The 18,456-nt window shown below is 42.4% G+C and overlaps 1 protein-coding gene across 6 annotated transcripts in view; it reads right to left on the bottom strand.

Annotated features, from left to right (window-relative positions):
* Nucleotides 1–18,456, bottom strand: part of LOC139334582 (ERC protein 2) — a 149,942-nt gene that overhangs the window by 98,761 nt on the left and 32,725 nt on the right. For all 6 annotated transcript variants that reach the window (XR_011602389.1, XM_070967549.1, XM_070967550.1 and 3 more), the window contains one exon: nucleotides 15,940–16,107. Coding sequence is in view for 5 of the 6 variants with exons in the window: in XM_070967549.1 (XP_070823650.1) it covers nucleotides 15,940–16,107 (168 nt within the window). In the remaining variant the exon portion in view is untranslated. The remainder of the gene's footprint in view (nucleotides 1–15,939; nucleotides 16,108–18,456) is intronic.

Below are 18,456 nucleotides of genomic sequence, written 5' to 3'. Positions count from 1 at the left end.
ACGTTATATCGTCGGATGAGAATGACCCACATGAGTCGTGGATATGGGAAAGAGGGCGAGGAATTCCTTCAGAATTCTCAAAGTCAAAACATTTGAAGAGAAATGCCTTTTGCGGACAGGCGAGGTGCAGGGCAGCTGTATGCCTTTCTGGGAGAGAGAGGGGGGCCTTCCGTCCAGTAGCTGGATTGTTATGATGAGAACAGCAGTCATTCATTTTATCTCTCAGTGTATGAGGCTGCCTTAAACTATACTCCCGCATCTGTCTCACACACGCACAAAGCCAGTCACACATACACACAGACTTTTATCATTAAACCACTGTGCATATGTCATCCCACTCTCCAACCGCACACACCTCCCGCTGAAGCAGACCACCTACGACAGGCGGCTACCATGACTCTATGGGCCAGGCACTGCGGTGTGGACTGTCTCAGTGAATGTGTATCCTCCTGAGAGACCATGACGTCTGCCTCAGTCCTCTCCCACACACGGCTCCGCACTGTTTAGAGCCACACTGTTTTGACTCTGATTACTTTATCGACAAGCTGATAGGACGGGACCAGGTTCTCCTTAAAAGAAGGAGTGGTGATGCATGGTTACCTTTAACTGAACTTGACTTTGCACAGTTGTGTCTCCAAACTGCAGCTGAATAATAAATTAAAGAGATTTAATTACCAGTGATTTTTACTTATCAGTGACTGCAATAATTGCCTAATTGTCAATGACATGATTATGTTAAAACAACACAAATAATGTACTGCACATGTAACAATATGGGAACAAAGAGGTTTACAAATACAATTTTTAATTTGGTGATGCTGCTACAATTACAGTGTTTATATTTATCTACTAGTTGGTGAATCTAGTGGGTTAAAAGTGGGCTGTGATATAATTTTTTGAGTGGGGAGAAGCTAAGTTAAAAAGTTAATGACTGTCAGCAAAACAGTTTTGATTCTCTTTTCGTAGGCTTTGAAAGTCTTTGGGAGCCTTGGTGTTACATTGCATTTGCAGTCTGTAGAGTATGATCATGATTAGGACAAGCTGAGGTCTAATGTAATGGGAGAGAAGTTAGCGAAACAGTATCAGACCCTGTGTCTCTGGCGAAAAGTCGTGATCTAAAAGCGGCTTTTTCCGGAGCAGAACCACAAACTCGGTCGACCCGTCTGTCCTCCATCCAAAGTAGGAACTAGAACTCTGTGGCCTCCAGAGGAATCATTTCTGCAGAACACAAAGGAGACCAGCGTGGAGTGTGACCACCATAAAAATACAATCATTTATATTTTTAAAACTCTTTTGGACCAATAAAAATACCAAACAATAATTGGTTGCCCTTTCTGAAAGGCAACTCATTTCTCTGCGCTTGTCATCGCCTCTGAAAATATGACAGGGACAGTTGTAAAACCCAGAGATCCTGGCATCGACACATACGTGCATGCATGCACACACACACACACGCAGCCTCACACAAATACACAGAGGGACAATAACCGCAAACTGAACAATATGTAGTAACACAGTGTGTACTTCCCCAGAGAAATCTAGGTCACAGACAGACAGAAACACGATGAAAGACGACACACTGGAAATATACTGCTACTTCAAGTCCTCCACAATCACATACTGCGAGCCAAGCAAAGCATGTACATATTAAACTTGGAATTTTATTATGTTTGTGCGTGCGTCTGTGTGTGTTACAGTACACTAAGACGTGTACACCTGCATACTGTTCTCATTCCCTGCCATCAGAGCTTGTTGATTCCCACATTAATAAAGGACATCCTCCTGCTCCTCAGCGCTCAGATGTGGCTCTTCAAAGAGAGGCACAGTTTGGTCATGAGGCTCAGGGAAGACAGTGACCTTTTCAGTGTGAGGAGGGTGTGCCTGCACTTCATTTAACCCCTGTCCCACGACCGTTTCCCACAACCACCACTTCACTGCCTGTGAAACGGAGACACACCGGCAAACTGGGGAAGTACGGATACTGTGTAAGCTGGCGCCCCCATGTGGCGATTTTCTGCAACAGGCTCATTTATCTACTTGTGACAACTCCGGAGTTCATTTAAAATGAAAAAATGCGTGTTCTCCCGCTGTGTGAGGACAGCAGAGAGGCACACAACCACAGAGGCGACTCAAATTCCCAAAGTTCTTTGAACAAGTGAACTCCATATTCATGAGATTTGATACTTCACATCTTCACTTAATAGAAGAGAAGAGATATTGTCCTCTTTGGTCCCAGATTTTACTCGCACCATTGGGCAAGACACTCACATACATGCTACCTCATTATAAGTTTCCGTGAATAAGAGTAGCAGCTCAACATAAAATTGTCCGGAAACATTACCTTGCGCAAATCCAGTTAGCTACTGGAAGGGAACTGCTGCCATATACCCATAGCTGAGATGTCCCCGCCACGTCTCTATAGCCCGCTGAGTCGACTGGCTGGGAATGTAAGGGGACAATGTGGCACAGAGACCCTTAAAGCAGGAAATGACACCTCTCCCCTATTCCCCTCAAATGACCTTCCTGATGTCATGCTGGAGTCATTACTCATCTGTTATCAACCAGAACGACAGAGCACAATGACTTCATAAGACGAGTGGTGCCCGAGAGAGCGAGGAAGAGGAGGGACGGTCAAGAAGCGCGATGCTCAGGTTCTGAAATCATCCACACTTTTCTCAACAAGGAAAAGTAGAGGTCATTCTTTATGTCTGTCAGGGAACAGCTTTGCTTTTTTCCTCTTCAAAGAGAGCAAAAGCGAGTCACAAAGTCTTTCTCCCTGATGAAAGAACATACTTTTTTGATCTGTTTGCCAACACTTGGCTGCAGAAGAGGCCTGGGCACAATTGCACAAAAATAAGTACTGGCCACTGTTTACCTGCATCTGTGCAAGCATGTCTGCACGTCTCTCTATATCTGCTGTGCTATTCTCTACTGAACCTTTTTTTTGTTGTCTCCAAACCAAAAAGGACCATGCGAGGCAGAATCCAGCATTGACAAGCCAAAAAGGCAGGCCCTCGCCTATCCTGCAGCCAAAAAAAGATTTGTCGAAGTGGAGCTGGGAGCAAACGAAAGAGACAGAATTTTCTACGGGTTTCATTACGATTACGACTGAGGCCTGTGAGTCTCACAGGCTACTAACCATCAGTGCCTGTTTAAAAATACAAAGGTGCTCTGTGTCCACACACACTCCTATTTGAATGCAGTCACACAGGCGCGTAAACATGCACAAAAGCAGAGACGTACATGTTGTGAAGCAAGAGTGCAGAACTCATTTGATGCACGATGAGCATGATGTCACTTCCATTGTATATTTTCACAAACAAGCATTTGTATTTGTTCAGAAAAATGAGGCTGTCAGCATGCATACAGGGATAAATCCCAATCACATGACCTTTGTTATAAATCAGCAGAACCTCAAAAACATCCAATAGAGAATAGCAGAACAACCACAAAGAAAGACATAGAAATAAATTATGTTAAGTGGAAAAAAAGATCAGAAAAACAGCACTAAAAGCCGTCCTCCAGAACAGACACACATTATTTAGTATCCAAAGTTCTGCAGTTTGGCAGCTGCCATCATCAGCAAGGTGCCGAGGAGTTAAGGGTTTACTCAGCTATTTTAACACTGTGTGTAGGCTAAAAGCACATTACAGTCACGTTCTGCATAAGTTAAAACACAGCCTGCCTCAACTGGTTGCCATTTGTTTGTTCTTAATACCAGGAAAAAAAGCCCTGACCTCGGTTACCGAACTTAGAAAAGTCCTTCACAAATAAAGTTTTGAAAAACCCACAGGCTACTGAGAAAACAAGAACCGAAAAGGCGAAAAATCCAAACACAGTAGCAATTATTTTCTTCACATAACCGCGTCACCAGAAACACACAAGTAATAAACGGTCACAGGCGCAGTGGGCGACAGATGCACCGGAGTTATTTCCATAAGCTGCAATGAATCCTTCTTTATGGTGTTGACCAACTAACAACAAACACTGTTCAAAAAAGCCTGTTTAATTACTCCTTTGAGTAACTGCCAATAAAGATTGCCATGGAAACACAACACAAATCCTCGTTTTGGACAATAAACAAAGAAATAAACAAAAACAATGACAACCCCATTTTATGATTCCTGAAAGACAAACATTTAAGAAGCTTGATAAATGAGGCCCACTGTTTGTGTGTGTGCATAAATGCATTTGTATGAGGACGCACATACACAAACAGGAAGCCGTATCCACTTATCTAATTTTGTACGTCCACTGTAACATGTTGTTTATTTTGAACATACAGTACTGATCTCTGAGGAATACTCTCTCTCTCTCTCTCTCTCTCTATCTCTCTCTCTCTCTCTCACACACACACACACACACACACACACACACACACACACACACACACACACACACACACACACACACACACACACACACACACACACACACACACACACACACACACACACACACACACACACGCACACACAAACAATCAGGCTGTGATTATTATCATGAATGTTGGGCCAGTTTCAGGCGATGGGGGCTGCACTTACACATATGACAAGCAGACATCCTCCCCCTCTCCACCACACATTCCTCCAGAAAGTCATTCACACAGAGACCTGTAAGAAACTGCATTCATACATATCAAACAGACACCTGCACACAGACATGCACACACACACACACACACACACCACAGACACACATGCGGAGAACGACAGAGAAACGGCGAGAGAGACGAAGCGAGTGTTGTTTTCATAGTGATTTCTCCTGGTTGACCACAGAGCAAAATGAGCAGGCAGAGACTCCTGCAAACCCAGAGCTGTTCAATGAAGACAGATTGCACTTGTGCAAGCTAGGCTGTACGTGAGTGTGAGTGTGTTTGAGTGTGTGCCGGCCAAGTTGATCCACGTCCATGCTCTTTAGGCTCAAGACCGTATCTCTGCCCCCCTCAGCTGCGGAATGCTGCAGTGATTGCTGGGTAATTACCCCGACGCTTTATTCCTCTGCTCCCAGCACCATTAGTATTAATTCTCTCCTTTTTCTCCTTCTTGAAGCGAGAGAATGGGGGCCCTTTGATCAGAAAGAAAGAAAGAAAGAAAGAAAGAAAGAAAGAAAGAAAGAAAGAAAGAAAGAAAGAAAGAAAGAAAGAAAGAAAGAAAGAAAGAATATGTGGCCACCCGGTGGGAACATCAGCAGCCATGTGTCAACCTGTAGTTTCTGACCCAGGCCCATTTTACAGTGATCTGGTCAGACGGGTCAAATACATCATATAGTCATGTGGATCAACTGAGAGACAGAGGGTCAAACTGTGACCCACTTTCATCTGAGTGGGTTTGACAGAAACCAAAGTGCCTGTCTCAGATCTTACAGTATGAAATACTAATACTTGACTGCCAACAGGTGAGGTCGAAACAGGTCAGCGTGAGTTATGGCTTGTGTCATCATCAGGATACAGTCAGGTTTAAGTTCTTCATCAAGTCGAACACGTCTGACTTCTTGAAGTGAAGTGCACGTGTTGTGGTCAGGAAGACGACAGACTTGAATAGCTGGAGCCTGACACATGGCCCAACACTGGGTTTGTCTTGACTGATGTGTGTAGCCTGGCTCCAATCAGCCAGCCTGGGGCTTTCACCATTAACCCCGGCTGATTGCTGATAGGGGGATGCAGGGGGGCCTATCACAGGCTGTTTACCGGATCCTCCCCTTAAATCCAACAGGCTTATCTGTAGCCATTTCTCTGCGCTGTGATTGGTCAGATGGAATCCATTAGGATGAAAGGCACTGGTGGCCTCATCACAGATCTATCAAGATCACACACACGCTCACACACAGGAACGTAAACACACAGTGAAGAGTTATCTGTAAGGATCTCTGAGAAATACAGCTGTAACACACACACGATTACTCACCTGGAATACTTAACCCTACAGCGTATCTTTTTATTAACTTTCGTGCCTCACAACATCCTCATGAAGCTGCAAATATCACAGCAATAAACATTTAGGAGGCCAATGCAATTTGCTAATTTGAGGATGAGAAATCCTGCATTAAATTGTGCTGCCACACAAACTGTACATATTGTTCAACCGAGGCAATGCATTAAGACAAATTTCAGACACTAAGGCACTGATTTGACCCCAAAGTCAGGTGACAGCGTCATGCAATAGATGTTAAGTCTCTATAGCCAGTAATGATATTCAAGCTATGTATCTCCACTTTCTAACATTACTTTAGGATTAAACTACAAGTAGTAATAGCATTGTTTAGGGATGGGTATCCCTTGGAATTTTCAATGCAAGTTTGAGGAATATAAACCTGCTTCTTCCATTTTCAATGCATCACTATTCAGTGTTGTCATAAATGAAGTAGCAGTACAAGAACTTTGCTTGGATAAAACTAAAGTTAGCAGCTTCCTGATTTAGATCAGGAAATATCTAAGCAAAGATGAAGTAAACAGGATAAAGAATCTCAGCATACATAGATGTCAACTTGCGTCACATTGCAGTCACTAATCGAAACGTATTGGGGTTTGATACTCAGCCCTTGTAATGGTGCGACAACACTATTTTAGGAAGTAGTTTAAAATTAGAGAGAGATCATTGTCCGTCATACACATCTGGACGCAAAAGAAGTAAGTAATGCTCATATTTGTTTATATACAGTACACACACACACTCACACACTGAACACTGTGCCAATGCTGGACCAACATTTTCCTTTCGATCAACATTCAGCACTTCCCCTCGCTATTCAAATGCATGAGACTCAAAAGTGCCAGTGTTGTTTTGGGGCGGTGAGCAAAACATGTAGGAGGAGGGTGAGAAAAGAGAGAGAAAGGAGCACTGAAGTTTTTTTGGGGGGGAAAAACATGGTGAGCATACGCCTGCATGGACACAGCAGTTTGCTCAAATGAACAAGACATTAATAACAGACAGTCATTAGGCGGCATGTATCCATTGAGCCAACAAGGGACATGAACATGGGAGTGTATTTCAACTAAAATGAAAGCTCATAAAATTAGGAAAAATGGATGGACAGGAGAGCAATCGCTCCATGGAGAGGGAGAGAGAGATCAAAGTGGGGGAGAGGAAACAGAGGAAATGTAGAAGGCCAGGGAACATCTCTATTTATCTCTATATCACACTCTCTCTCTCTCTCTCTGGACTTTTCTTTGCAATCAAAGGCCATGCTGTGCTGATGACACCAGGCCAGAGCCAGCGATGACACCAGGCCGGAGCACATGCTGAAAGAGAGGCAGAGGGTGGATGGAAACGGAGTTAGGTTCCCCTGAGAAAGCCGAGGGGAGACCTGTGAGACGCTATCATAACTAACAGAGACTCTTGTGTACAGGGCATCCCTCTATATAGACACACACACACACACAAGCAGACACCCATTATACCCAATGCTGCCCAAGTAGACGTAATCGAATCTCTCTGTCTGTGGTTGCTATAGGGAGGGAACATGATAGGGGATACTATACTTCCATGCACACAGCCAGCCTTTCTAAAAGCATGAATATGGATTGAGATGACCACAATGTTTGAACATGAATAACACATGTATGCCAAAACCACACCACAACCGGCTCTGCGTGTGTACCTCCCACACCCCCACCCCCCAACGACAGAAAAAAAAAAGGGGGGGAACCAAAAATGAAAAAATAAATAAATAAATGCATCATTATGCATTGGTCATGGTCTCGTAGACCAAGGGCTCAAACAGAGCTCCCACTGTTCTGTGTTGTGATACGTAAGACCAAAAATGCCCGCACAAACCTTGCATACGTGTTTTCTTTTTTCATTTAAAAACCAGTTCCTCATTATTTTTAGTTAAATTCAGCCTCTAACTATTAGGATCAATGCAGGGCTCAAACTACAGCAATGACATCATGGTAACATGCTATAAGTCATGGTGACTGTCCATGGAGAGGCCCCGAGGAGAAGATCATATTCTTATGCTCTCACAGACACAAAATGGGGCAGCAATGAGTGATATGTTGTGCAGTTTCAGCTAGTCTCTGCAGGGGTGAGCTATTATCATTTTAAAAGTATCTAACACTGATGTGACTGCATCTGCTCACCAGTCTGGGAGTCATTTTTCCAGTATGTACATCATTCGCTGCATTAAAGAGTGACGATGCCAAAGTGGGGCTGAGAGGGTCGCCTTACCATGAAGTCATTTCTCGATTCCCAAAATACTTGATAGAAACTGTCGAGTCTGTCAAAGGTGCGTAAAGCTAAAGGAGTCAAGCTTTTGCATCACTATGTAAAATTCAAATTAAAAGTCAATCCAGTTAAGAAAACAGTCCAAGAATAAAATGAATGACCTCCAAAACAACACAGGGACAGGGGACAAAGCTGTGATTTACTAGTCAAAAAATACAAAACTGCAACCTGAAGAGATTCACGAACTACAGTTTGATACACCAAACAGACTCCCTGTTGTTATTTATATTATTTTTTACTTCTTCCGTTCCATTTTATATTACACCCACATAAACATCCTGCAGACTGTTTTTACTCTCAGTTCTCCAGATGTCAATTCCTTATGACTGGGAACACACACACACACACACACACACACACACACACACAAAGGCAGAAAGACATAGTGACACACCAGTTGACCTGTCATCAGCCTGCTATCATCACCACACTGGGTGGTTTGGGAATTGGACCTGTTTGTATTGGAGATAGAGAGCTCATCGTAATAACGCAGATGCATCATCTTACCCCTCAAAGCTATCCAGAAGGATGACACATGTCCGTGTGTGTGTGTGTGTGTGTGTGTGTGTGTGTGTGTGTGTGTGTGTGTGTGTGTGTGTGTGTGTGTCTGGTATAGATATTGAGTCTTTTCATCAGTGGGGAACATATACGAGAGATTAACAGCCCTATGAACTGTTTAGTTGAGTCATTCAGAGCCGATAATTTTATGAGGTGGAGGCCCACCACATCTTTTAAATGATCAAAGCTAAACCTCATCCCACTGTTGTTATGAAAGCAACAACAGCCCTTGTTCGCAGCAAAGGTTTTTCGATCAATAACATATTTAAAAAACTTTCATAAGTGCCTCTGCAGACCCACATTCAGCCGATGCTCTACCCGTCTTAGCTTTTCGGTCTTCAGAATGTTTTGTCATATCAGACAAGTCCCTCGTTACTGAGGAAAACATACTCTTGATATTTAGCTACAGGAAGCATCAGGCAAAGCTTCATCCTGCCCTGGGAAGGCTTCAAACATGCAGGGAAGGTCTATGTCTTTTACGATTGGAATGCAATGACTTTTACAGTACGGCACCATGAAGAAAACACGTTATGCTTAGCATCCTCGAACAGAGACATAATTTGTCAGAGAAAAGGGTAGAAATAGCAGCAAACAAGCAAAGACAGGCTATTTCTCTTCAAAATATTTCGCTGGAATGATTAATCATGACACGTGTCAGGGTTGGTTCACCCAAATGTAAAAAAAAAAAACATATTTTCTCACATCCTCTGGAGGTACCCAGCCGTACAGATAGTTTTAGTATTATTTGGCCAAGTTTTCTGGCGCCACCCAAATACAACAGAGATGAATGGAATTTCATTTGTGGTGCTCCTGGCATTGAAAAAAATACATTTAAAAAAATCGACAACATTTCTTTCCAGAAACAATGTCCTGCTTACTGTGGGTAATCCACAAACCTCACTGTGAAGAGTTTTTATTGGAACTACTGACTACTGAAGAAAGATTCCCTATAAAAAACTGCTGACAGTATGTTGACAAATGGATTTGTTCCTGGTAAATGACAACCAAAATTCTGTGCCTGCATATCAAAATGAGGTGAACAGCACTGGAGTGTGTCACTGTTTTATGACTCTCGCTTTTGTTTTGTTTGTATTTTGCCTTGATAGTATAGAGGCAGATGGGAACCAAGGGGAGATAGATGTACAATGAATTTTGCTACATTGACTACAAATTGAGATTTCATCTAAGCTGTATGCACGTGGTTAAGCAGGAGAGCATTAAAAGGCCTCCCTTGCTGTACAGTCACGTGAAGGCAGAGTTAAATGGTGTTAAAGGCTCCACACAGCCACTTAATTACATGTTTTAACAAGTGAAATGTGTTGAAAGAGAATCAAACTGCAGCATTTATTTCACCCCAAAACAAATGAGTTCATTTATTAAACAAAACTTGATGTTTGCTGCTCTTACTGCATTGTGTTTGACTTTTGCATTCATCAAACTTTGTTTTGAGGCGTCACTGGGCTCTGTGGAATTCAAGAACTGGAACACAGAACTTGGTCACACTGGTCAATGGTCAGTGTGGTGAGAAGCCATTTCATTTCAGCGCACAGAGCACTGAGAGTTGAACACAGTGAGACGCCGAGGGGAAAATCTAAAGATACTCATTGCACTTGCAGTTATTAGTTACATTGATAGAAACTTCAGAAATCCAGAGTTTTTTGGTGGTAAGTACCATATTTGCCTAAATGGAGAGATTTGTTGAGAGTAGTTGTGAAGAAAACACTTGTCATATCAATGTAAATGAACTTCATGCTTGCAGGAGGGTTAAAGCTGGTTGGTTAAAACTAATCCAATAGTAAAATGGTAAAATGTATTAAAACACTGAACTGTACCAGCTGCAGTGTTGGGGCTAGTTACTCAAAAAAGTAATATATTACATATTACATATTACTCTGAAAAGAAGTAATACCTTACTTTAGTTTATTACTCCCTTAAGTAACTAGTTATATTACTAGTTACAGTATATTACTAGTTACATTTTTTTTTAATTACTCTATAATTACTCTATCTCCCCCTGCTATCGGTATTTTGCCGATTATCTTTCGAAAAGACAGCGATTCGACGGTAGAAAGAGGTAACATTTCTTCTACTACGTACGAGGCAACAAGCTTGTTTATCTCGGATTTGGATGTTGGTAGTGCATTATGTTCAAATGAAAGTTTTTGCTGCTTGCGGGGCTGCTCGTTCATGTCACTCCGTCGCTTCGCAACAAGCTTGATGTGTCTGTGCTGTCGCTCCAGGTGCTTCTTCAAGTTGGAGGTAGAGTTACAAGCGGTGGGTGGTTACCCGGGCAGAGTGTGCACTTCACCATCAAGTTATTTTCCTTCCGTTGAACATATTCAAAATAATGACTGAATCTCCACCCGTCGAAACTAGCTTTCTGCTGCTGGGAACCTTCCTCTGAAAAAGAGCTTGCCGTTGTTGACGCCTCCATTTTTTCCAATCTGTCTTTGCGGGTGCCTCTCTGCTGCCGGCTGCCGGGTGTCGACCAATCGGTGATGGTAAATGATACCTCGTGCCAAACCCAGACCAATCACTGTTCCATTCACGCCCCCCTCCCCTTCCCCTCTGCTCTCTGTGTTGTGTGCAATGAAGGTGCTACTGGCAAATGTAACGCAGGTAACTAGCTCGGGAAAACTGTAATAATATTACCATTTTCAGACGAGTAATGCCTTACACTACTAGTTACTGAAAAAAGTAATGTTATCACAGTAACGCGTTACACTCAACACTGAGCAGCTGTAGTTTGTTCCTGTGGAGACACAGGAGTGCGATTTGATCGCTCATGGTATCCTGGCATGGAAAATGATTGCACCTATTAAAATCACTTTCACACCTGTAGATCACTTTAGTTGGTCAAGATGAAAAAAGGATGAAATACACCACATATGAACCACTTTTGGTTGCATGGACCAGCTGAAAGGAGGGAGTTCTGTCTAGTTGTTTCTTCCACACCAAAGCCTGACTGACAATTTTCCCACCAGCCTAAATGAGCAAATACACCTGAGTTTGTTTGAACTAAACCAAACAATTTAGCTTAAGTTAACCATGTGTTAATAATTATCAAATTAATGCTGTATATTTGTGCTTCTAGCTGAATATCCAGTTACTGTCCGTAGGGCGGCGAGATGAACAGGCTGGCGCAAAATGCTCAGCAGCTTCAGAGAGACATGATTCCTCTGGACAACAAATTAACTGTCTTCTCTCTCGGGAAGAAGGGATCTGGGAGGACAAACAAGAACTGAAGCTTTACTGAAATTTGCTATTGCTAAATACGCAGATGTCTGTGTTTGTCGAATGGTATTTGTGCAAAATACAAGTCATCATGTATCTTGTCAAAGTGGGAATCTCTCTTAAGGTTGCAGACATGATCCACATTTGAGAAGAGGGAAATGCTAGATTGAGATTCATGACTTTTTGAGATTGTCCCCTTGATAATTTGCAACAAAAACAGAGAAATAAATTATCTTCGTTCAGGAAAATTACCAGTGATGGTAAAGAATATGATCACCACCAGCTTGAGACAGGTGACAAACTTTTAAGTGAAGAGGCACTCATAAATATGGAACGACAAAGAACGATCAGAGAGAGAGAGGCCTTTGAAAGAGAGTGTGCTCAAATGGCCGAGGTCAGGAATACCTTGGAGATGGAGAACGTAGAAAATGAAAGAAAAGCCTTGAAGAAAGAACTCAAGGCACAACAAAGAAGACGGAAGGCCCTGAAAGCAGAAAGAAATGCTATGTGTGAGGAAAGAAAGGCCCTTGACATAGAAAAGGAAATGGCCATGCTGAGAGAGGCTTTTGAGACACAGAGAGGATGACGGAGGCTTTCCAGGTGGAGAAAGAGAACATGAAAAACGAAAGAGAAGCCTTCAAGAAAGAACTGAGGGTTCAGAGTACGATAAGAAAAGCCTTTGAAGCTGAAGAAGATGCCATGATTAATGACAGAGAGATGTTCGAGATAGAAAAGGAAGAGATGGCAATTCTGAGGAAGGCCTACATCCAGGAAAAGACAGGCATCCAGAAGATGAGGGAGGCTTTCCAGGCGGAGGAGAACATGGAAAAAGAAAGAAAAGGCTTGAAGAAAGAACCTCAACAAAGAGAAATGGAATAGGAGAAAGGCTTTTAACGCTGAAAAAGAGGCTATGTGTGAGGACAGGAAGGCATTTGAGAAAAGTGTGAGTTGTATAAGACGAGGATGGCCAACATTCACACATTCAGAGGATGAGTGAGGCTTTCAAAAAGACCATTAAACCCAGTGCTGTCAAACATCAGACACACAAAGAAAGAGAAACCGAAATCTGCCCAAAGAGCCTTCACAAGCGTTGCATGTCATTGCATGTTAATTATATTACGTATAATATTGCATTATTGAGTTTTCCAACTTGGTACACTGGGTAGTGGTGGAGGGTTTTGTCACTGCAGTGCACTTCAAGCAGCATTCACAAATGTCAGAATGATGAATAGAAGTGTTTATTTCAGTTAGTTGAGTTCTGGTTGACAACAAGGACAATACCATGTCCAAATCTGAGCACTGAAAAGTTCATTTAAGATGCTAAACTGAGCTTCACATCCAGCCTGAGGTTGGCCTCAAGATATTTCATGTGCTTTGCTGGATGTAGGATCAGCGTCAGTGCTGAAGAACATGCAGTCATCCTTTAGTTAGGAAAGACATTGTTGGCATTTAGATTTGTGTCTGGGGAGGACTTCATACTGCTCGCGAACACACACAGAGCTTGTCCGTGTCTTTTAGCATAAGCCAGCAGTAACTTAGAGAGCATGAAGCCCAGAAAGGAAACTAACTTTGACTCCTAGCTCCACTCCTGCCTTTCCCTCGGGACCCAGCACTGTAAATTATAGCCCCCAGGGACTGCTGGGAAATAGGAAGTTTGGAAAACCAATCAGATTGTGGTCAGTGTATACAGTGTGTGGCAAATGGAGTGAAACACCTGTCAGTTCACAGTGTAAAATGCTCTGGTTGTTCATTCAAATATCATTTCTTCTTCCATTCATTTTCATGTTAACACATGTAAGAAACATTATATTATGATCCTGCATAAAAACATCTTATGTTTTTTGGCCATGCACTACAACTCATGTATACTTCACATTGCTGCTGACCATTTTGTGGTTCAGTGTGCTGAATCACTGCTGAACTTTAAAAAGAAATGGTAGGATGATGAATGAGGAAGACAGATTATAAGATTGGAAGCAACGTGTCTAAGGAGGAGAATCACACAGGGACACAGAGGAAGAGGCAGATGAAAAAGCATCAGTGAAGGAACTCGTGACAAACCAGCCATCGATTCAATGACTGGCAGCACAAACTAAATATTTTCCAATTCATCATCCAACCTAATCTCACTTCTGAGCCTCGAGGGATGAAAATGGCAACTGAACCTTACAGTAAAATCGCACCAGAGCACACAGCGACAAAAAATATCTTAACAAAAAACTAGACTAATACTTAAAACCAAATAACTTCCAGAATGAACTGGCAGCCTATAGCAAACATTGCTTTGGCCAAGAAATAAAGTTCAAATCAAACATGAATGAAATGTCAATAAGCAGAAGGGGTCCCATTTATCTGCTACAAATTAGCTTATTAAGTGAAAGCTATAGGTGGGACCCAAAGGAGTACAGCACAGAGTGCACATAAAGGTCATCTTTAAACTTCTAACACAGAAACACCAGGGGTCACACAAACATAATAATGCATTTGAACATATTCATGCACTCATATACGCACACACATACACACAGATTGATGGCGCTGCATGTGACCTTTGGAGACCTTTTTCATTAAACTCAGCAAGGGGGATGGTGGGAGGAGAGCGAAGGAGATCTAATTTGAGGACATGAGAGGAAACAAGGAAGTTGAGAGGGGACCTTTATGTGTGTGTAATTGGTCTATGGAGGAATTGCCAACATGCACACCACAGGTGGCCACAGGCCCTGCCTAAATAGCTAACCTTATAAAAGTCATTAAGGCTTCTGAGACATGCTGTGGGAGTGTGTCTGTGTGTGTGTGCATGAGCAGGTGTGCATATAGAAGGATGTGTGTGCTGCTCTTGAACAAGAAATAAGATGTTGTTTTCACTTCTCTGTCTCATCCACTGCAGAGCACATGTTTACGTGTGAAGGTGCCTGGGTTCACTATACGTAACAGTGATCTTACTAGGCACATACGCAATGATTCATACAGTATAACAAACACTCTTTGTCTTTTCACAACACCTGCAGCATGATCATGTGGCCAGAACCAGAATTCATTTCCAATATGGCTGATTAACCAGGGAAAGGTATCTGATGTGGTGACAGTCAATAAACCTGTCAAATATCTGCACTTCTTTGTTTCCCTATAAAAACTGATTTAATAGCTAAGTTTTTCCTGGCAAATGTAGGATGGAAAAGAAAACCGTTACAGTCACTGAAATATGCTTTTTATCATTGAATATAAGCCTGTAACTAGAATCAGGACTTGCTAACTTTGTTGAATCTGTATCATTTTTGTAATCTGGGGGCAGCCTAACAAGCTGAAAACACAATATTTATATATTATCACCTTATAAAGTTGATACTTGTCAGTAAAGAACTGCATATTTACATATATGACTGACACAGAGCAGCATATTCATTCATTTGGAGCCATGTTTTATCCATCCGTCCTCCAGTATTCACTCTTTTTAAGTTTTTGATCTCCGGTGGTCTCCTTCTAAAAAAAAAAAATGTTCACCAGCTGGATGCTAACTTTTTCTACCATTTGGTGCTTCGCAGATGTTCAGTACGTTTACCAGATCTTTTTCACTGAAAACAGCTATCTGCCTGCCGCGAGTGAAAACTGATGAGAGTGAACCAAAACACTGTTGTGGGCCATTAAACCAAAACAACTGAGGGGGCCTGTATGGTCAGGTGATTGTGGTTTTGTCACTACAAGCAACCCCTTTCACATACACAGTCATTTTATCCAATCTTGATTAGTGCAGGTCTAATAAAATGTTCTGCTTTGTGAACCGGTGAAAGATGTGGCCTCTCCAGAAGGTCTGGACTAATTCTTGTCACATTTGACAAGTTAACTGAACTGTACTTTAGGTCTGGCCATACTGCATATTACATTTACAGACACTGTGACGCTGTAACTAGCTCGACTCACTCACCTTCTTCTGCAGGACATTAACCTTCCTCTCCTTGACGTCCAGCATGTCCTTCATGTCTCTGATCTCTCCTGTTAGTGTGCTCTTTTCATCTGTCAGATCCTGCAGCTGCTTGGTCTTCTTAGTCAGGAACTGCTCCTTCTCCTCCAGTCGCACGCGCAGAGCATCGACCTAAAAAAGACCAAGACGAGAAGCTAAATGCACATTGGGAAGTTCAGAAGTCAGACAGAAACATGAAGAGACAGGCACCAATAGGGAGTTAGACCGACATCTAGTCAGACAGAGATCACAAGGGAGTCAGAGCGGGTGATATAACTCAATATTAGCCTGACAGGCAGATGGACAGGCAAGCATATAGGTAGAACTTAAACTGTAATAGACTTTAATAGACAGCTTGAGGTGGAAACAGAGCAGATTGACAGCCAGGCAGAGACAGAAAAACAGAAACGCTTGTAAAAATATATAGAAATACACAAAAAAGATCATGAAAGCTTACACCAGGATTTTTTTCCCCAGTCCTCAGTCAGGTGGCCCATATGTTATCATTCAGTACTGGAACTGACATGTCTCAACACATTTACTTGTTGACATTTGGAAGCAGTAAAAGTTCAGCTTTGACCTACTGTCCATAATATGAACCACCGTGGACTGATGCAGTAAAAGTGTACGTGAGAGAGAAGGAGCCTGGAGCCTGTCCCATCATTTGTTATTGAGAGTGCTGTGTGATTGGGCCAACGCTGCCATAGATCAGACCGCTCACACACTTCACACTCACACATTAAAACCCTCGGTATCTGACTGCGAGCAACGAGATGAGTGATGTCTGAGCTCACTCCAGTACTTCTTATTGGACATATATCAGTGTTGTGCTGCACCGCCTACAGTGACACACACACCAGTGCACACATACACACTCTCAGCTGGCTGTCACGAACAGACTATGCGCTCTTCTGTTCCTCTTCAACACCTGATTACATTTCCAGCACTTTTTTTTTGCCATGGCGCAATGAGTGAACCCATTTGAACTTAATTTCAAGTTGTGCGTGCGTGTTTTATATGAAGTCAAGACACACACACACACACACACACACATAGTGTAGATAAAGGGAAGCAGCAAGGGAGGGCTTGTTAACAGTCGTTTTAACAAGCGATACTTGGACGCAGAGGGGACGGTGTGAAAACACTTAAAGCACAGGCTCTGTTGTGCTCTCCAGCTCATCTCTCAACTATTTCACAGGCCACATAAGGAGATTCATAAAGGGAGGGAGCAGCGGTGGAAAGCGACTACGTACATTCACTCAGGAACTGTACGTTAAAGTACAATTCTATGGTACACGTACTTTACTTGAGTATTTCCATTTCATGCAATTTCATATTTCTACTCTACTACACTGTAGATGAAAAGAACTCATCTAATCTTACTTTATTTAGTTCTAGTTACTTCTATAGCATATTGAGAGTAAAATGTGATGTTATGGTGGCACGGTGGTAACACTGTCGCCTCCCAGCTAGAAGGTCCCGGGTTCAATTCCCGCTGTGGGTGCCGGGGGCGGGGGCTTCGGTCCCTTCTGCTCGAGGAAAAAAGGGCCTTTCTGTGTGGAGTTTGCATGTTCTCCCCGTGTTCACCTTAAAAAACCCCTACTAAAAACATGCAAGAAGATCACCACCTGACCAATGGTGACGAAAAGGAACTGGTCCCCGGGCACTGGTCGACTGGCAGCCCACCGCTCCATGGATGGGTCAAATAGCGGGATGGAATTTCACATATGCATGGCGTGTACAGTTTCCTCCTCAACTGCATGTTGTGTGTAAAAAAAAAATGTGACGAATAAAGGAAATTCTTCTTCTTCTTATATTGTAAATTAAGTATAACAAACAGTATATAAAATAGTATAGTTAACATTAGCAGGGACATTAAAATGTTTCCTACAGATGAAACAAGTAGTTCAACATTTTGGGGAATAGATTTATTCCCTTTCTTTCCAACAGTTGTATTTTGTTAGGCAGTTGCAATTAGCCTAGCTTAGCACCAAGACTGGGGGCAAGTCAGGGGGAAGAGCAAGCCTGCATGGTTCTCTTCAAAATGACACCTTCCAGCACCTTGTGATACACTACATAAAGTATATGCATACATGTACTTTAACTTAAAAGAACACATAACTTTGATGGATGGAATGGAGGACGTGTTCATTGTGTATTGCTACTGCATTGTGTATTATCTGAATGCTTCCTTCACCACTTGTTGGGTTATTTCAGAAACAAATGACAAATCACAGTCAGGGAAAACAAAAATGAGGCACTAACACAGAAATGGAGAATAACATAACAGATATGGTGAGAACACAATTGAGATGTACAGCAACAGTCAGTACCTACAGTACCTGCCTGGATGTGTGTATATGTGCATGTGTTAAATGAGAGTGCCGGTCACAGACACACAGAGGGCTCCTCTCAAGAAGGAGCATTAGAAGCAGGCCAGGACCCCCAGGTGTAAGATGGTGAAGTATTTATCTCATATTG

Source organism: Chaetodon trifascialis, chromosome 8 (genome assembly GCF_039877785.1).
Source record: "Chaetodon trifascialis isolate fChaTrf1 chromosome 8, fChaTrf1.hap1, whole genome shotgun sequence".
Lineage (NCBI taxonomy): Eukaryota > Metazoa > Chordata > Actinopteri > Chaetodontiformes > Chaetodontidae > Chaetodon > Chaetodon trifascialis.
This window is presented reverse-complemented; position numbering and strand designations above follow the sequence as displayed.